Source organism: Cryptotermes secundus, unplaced genomic scaffold (genome assembly GCF_002891405.2).
Source record: "Cryptotermes secundus unplaced genomic scaffold, Csec_1.0 scaffold832, whole genome shotgun sequence".
NCBI classification, from domain to species: Eukaryota; Metazoa; Arthropoda; class Insecta; order Blattodea; family Kalotermitidae; genus Cryptotermes; species Cryptotermes secundus.
This window is the reverse complement of record NW_019734324.1, coordinates 295853-298922: the sequence shown is the minus strand read 5'-3', so window position 1 is coordinate 298922 and position 3070 is coordinate 295853. Positions and strand designations below refer to the sequence as shown.

The 3070-nt window shown below is 32.8% G+C and overlaps 1 protein-coding gene across 1 annotated transcript in view; it reads right to left on the bottom strand.

Annotated features, from left to right (window-relative positions):
- Positions 1–333: 333 nt before the first annotated feature.
- LOC111868671 overlaps positions 334–3070 on the bottom strand; it is a gene marked incomplete at its 5' end in the record, with an annotated part of 256954 nt that continues 254217 nt past the window's right edge. The window contains 1 exon segment of the mRNA XM_033753134.1: positions 334–641. Coding sequence (XP_033609025.1) covers positions 454–641 — 188 coding nt within the window.

The window sequence follows — 3070 nt, the reverse complement described above, 5'->3', positions numbered from 1 at the left end:
CACTTTATGCACATACTGAGTACAGCAAAAGAAATGCCTGTAAAATTTAATTCATAAGTAAAATGCCTCTAATGATAAATTCTAAATTGGAAGTTATGAATAAAAGCTATTGAAATATTCTCTTCTGAAAACATAACAGCTCTATCCAAATAGCTTTACTGGTTGAGTAGAAGTGGTAATATTTCAGTAATGGACATTTGACATCTTAGATCAAGTTTGATTGCCCTCATAAAATAGTAGGTAATTGAGTAAATTAGTGAATATGTTGGTTTCATTTACTGTTTCATCCTTAATACCTAAAATTTAAAGGGAACAAAATTTAAATCAGAGATTATAGAAGTAATAATATAAGAAATTCAGAACAACACATTTCTTGAATGCATGAATCCACAGGAAATATGTGAGTAATTTGATTCTGGGAAGTGATAAACAGCAACAATCAAAACATTTATCTTACAAAGAAGTGATAGCTCTATATTTCAGATACCATATCAGATCTGTTGAGTATGGGTAATAAGACTTCATCTGATGTTGTACAGAAATGAGACTGCTTACATGGAATAGCATAGCATTGAGTGAAGGAATCTCCGGTGAAACCTTGGCGACAGCTACATATTGGACTATGGCTGATAACTTCACACCTAGTGTTGAGACCACATGGTGAAGGACAAGGATCAACACATTTCTGATTAGCACACACTCTGTTCTTGGGACATTCTGAACTTGCAACACATTCAGGTCGACAACCTGGCGGACTGCCGATGTAAGTTGGCAGGCATGAACATACTCCCTGCCCATTCACATTCCGACACTGGCTGTAGGGCCCACAAGGTGATGGATTACAAGGATCAGCTTCTTCAGCAACAGGAGCTATACACACACAGATGTAGAGGTCAGGTGCACATGCAACATACATGACAGAAATATAGACAGAAATTAACACATAATCATGCAAGACTGTAAATAAAGAACAGAAATTACCGACATATGAAGTTGCTTCTCAAATACTTTGCAAACCACAAATAAGCCCTAAGGTTCTGGGGTGATGAATATTTTAATTTATGAACATATTTATATGATTTAAGGCATAATATTTTTGTTTTCAAAATAATGTCCTATCATCTTTTTATTAATTTATGGTTTACACTGATGGCCTTAGCAGCTCAGATTATATGGCATAAAATTAAATGATTAATGAATAATGAATTAGAAAAGATGTGGAAGGAAAATGTCATGGCTTAATTTGAAGTACTATCCTGGTGCCTGGAGGGTCTGTGGGAAACTACAAAAGCCTGTCTGCATAACCTGTCTCCAACTTGATTAATGAATCCAGGACTTCCCACATAATATGCAAGTAGCCTGATCACTTGACTGTGACATACTGTTTCGTTCAGTACAAGGACTTTTCACAACTACAACTGAAAGTGTTGCCAAAAATGTTGCTACAGATCTAGGCATCATCTACAAAATCAAAAAGCCAGGATCTAGAGGATGGGGGTGGGGAGTTCGGCAACATTTTATTTTTGGTTAGCAATTATGAAATACCAAATGGCTTTACACAAAATTTGCACTATGACTATGATACCTTTGAACAGTGATATAAGAAAGTCCACCACCACTACTATTTGCCAGATACATGATAGAATTCAATTGGCTTTAACTTCCTCATGAAGACAAAAGCTTGGGAGGAAGGAATTGTCCAGAACATATTTGGAATATGGTATTTACAATAAATGGTCAAAAAGGCACTCTCTATAATACACATGTGGACTGGCTATGATCAATTTAAAATAACTAGCTCTGAAATCAGAGTATTTTATACTCTCCTATCAAAGGGAAATGCAGTCTGAATAGATAGGCTGCAAGTTTCATCAGCAGAAGAAGCTGTGTTTTGCAGCTACAGAGTGTCAATTTTAAATTTGTTACACGTGTATACAACAATTTTTACGGTAATATTCTGGAAAATATGAAATAATAAAGTGAAAATGTTACAATCTTCAAAGAATGCAGCCGGTTGTGTTAACTTATACTGATTGTTTGTTTATCTGTCACCACAACACAATGGCTCTAAAAATTGTGTTCACATTAACTATGTATAACAAGTTTATTGATTTCAATGGTATCTTGTTATATATTTCAGCTTATGATGAAAAGCCATCATCAGGCAGATATACACTAATAACTTATTCTTAATCTATTAAATTGCATTCTGTATGGATATATATTTCACAGTATTACAATTGTTACTAATGCATCAGATTTTCAGTATTTTGTCAAAATTAAAGCCACTACTGCTCCTATATATCCATTCAATCAGAATAAAAACTTTATTTTAATTCATGTTTACAGATGTTCATACAATAACATAAAACATAAATAATATAATAATAAATTACAAAGGTTTAAAATTATAAAATACACTTAGATGCTGGGTTAAGATATTATTATGTCATGTTTAGATGTCTCATGTATTGCTACATATTAATGTTTAGTTTAACATTGCAATCATGATGTTATATTACGTGGTAATCTACGGACATTGTTTTGTTTATGATTTAATTCTTATTTCTGTTTAATTTTCCCCATGAAGCGGTTATGTTGTTTGGAATCTGTCAGTGTGATTTATTTGAAGCAGACCCCTTTGTGGATTTTTTAACTGTAATAAATGAATGAATGAATGAATGAATGAATAAAATGTATATTTAAATAAACACTGTTGCCTATTGCTAGAATGCAATGGACTATGGAATAAATACTCAGGAAAAAGGTGCTATTACTGTTATGATACAGGTGTATTATATATTAAGAAAATAGATTTTATATTACTATATTAAGGATCTTGGTGGTCTTTTGATCGTGTATGTAATTTTATATGTTATTTTGATATATGGAATGTATTGCTGTACAGTAGTTTTGTTGTATTGAGTATTTAAATTTTGACGATGATGACTATCTGATTATGTATGTATTATTATGTATGTATGAGTACAAATGGCAGTATGCTGGGCACAAATCTTGGTGCCACTTCCATGACACATGACATTTTCCGTTTATCCATCACAACACAACT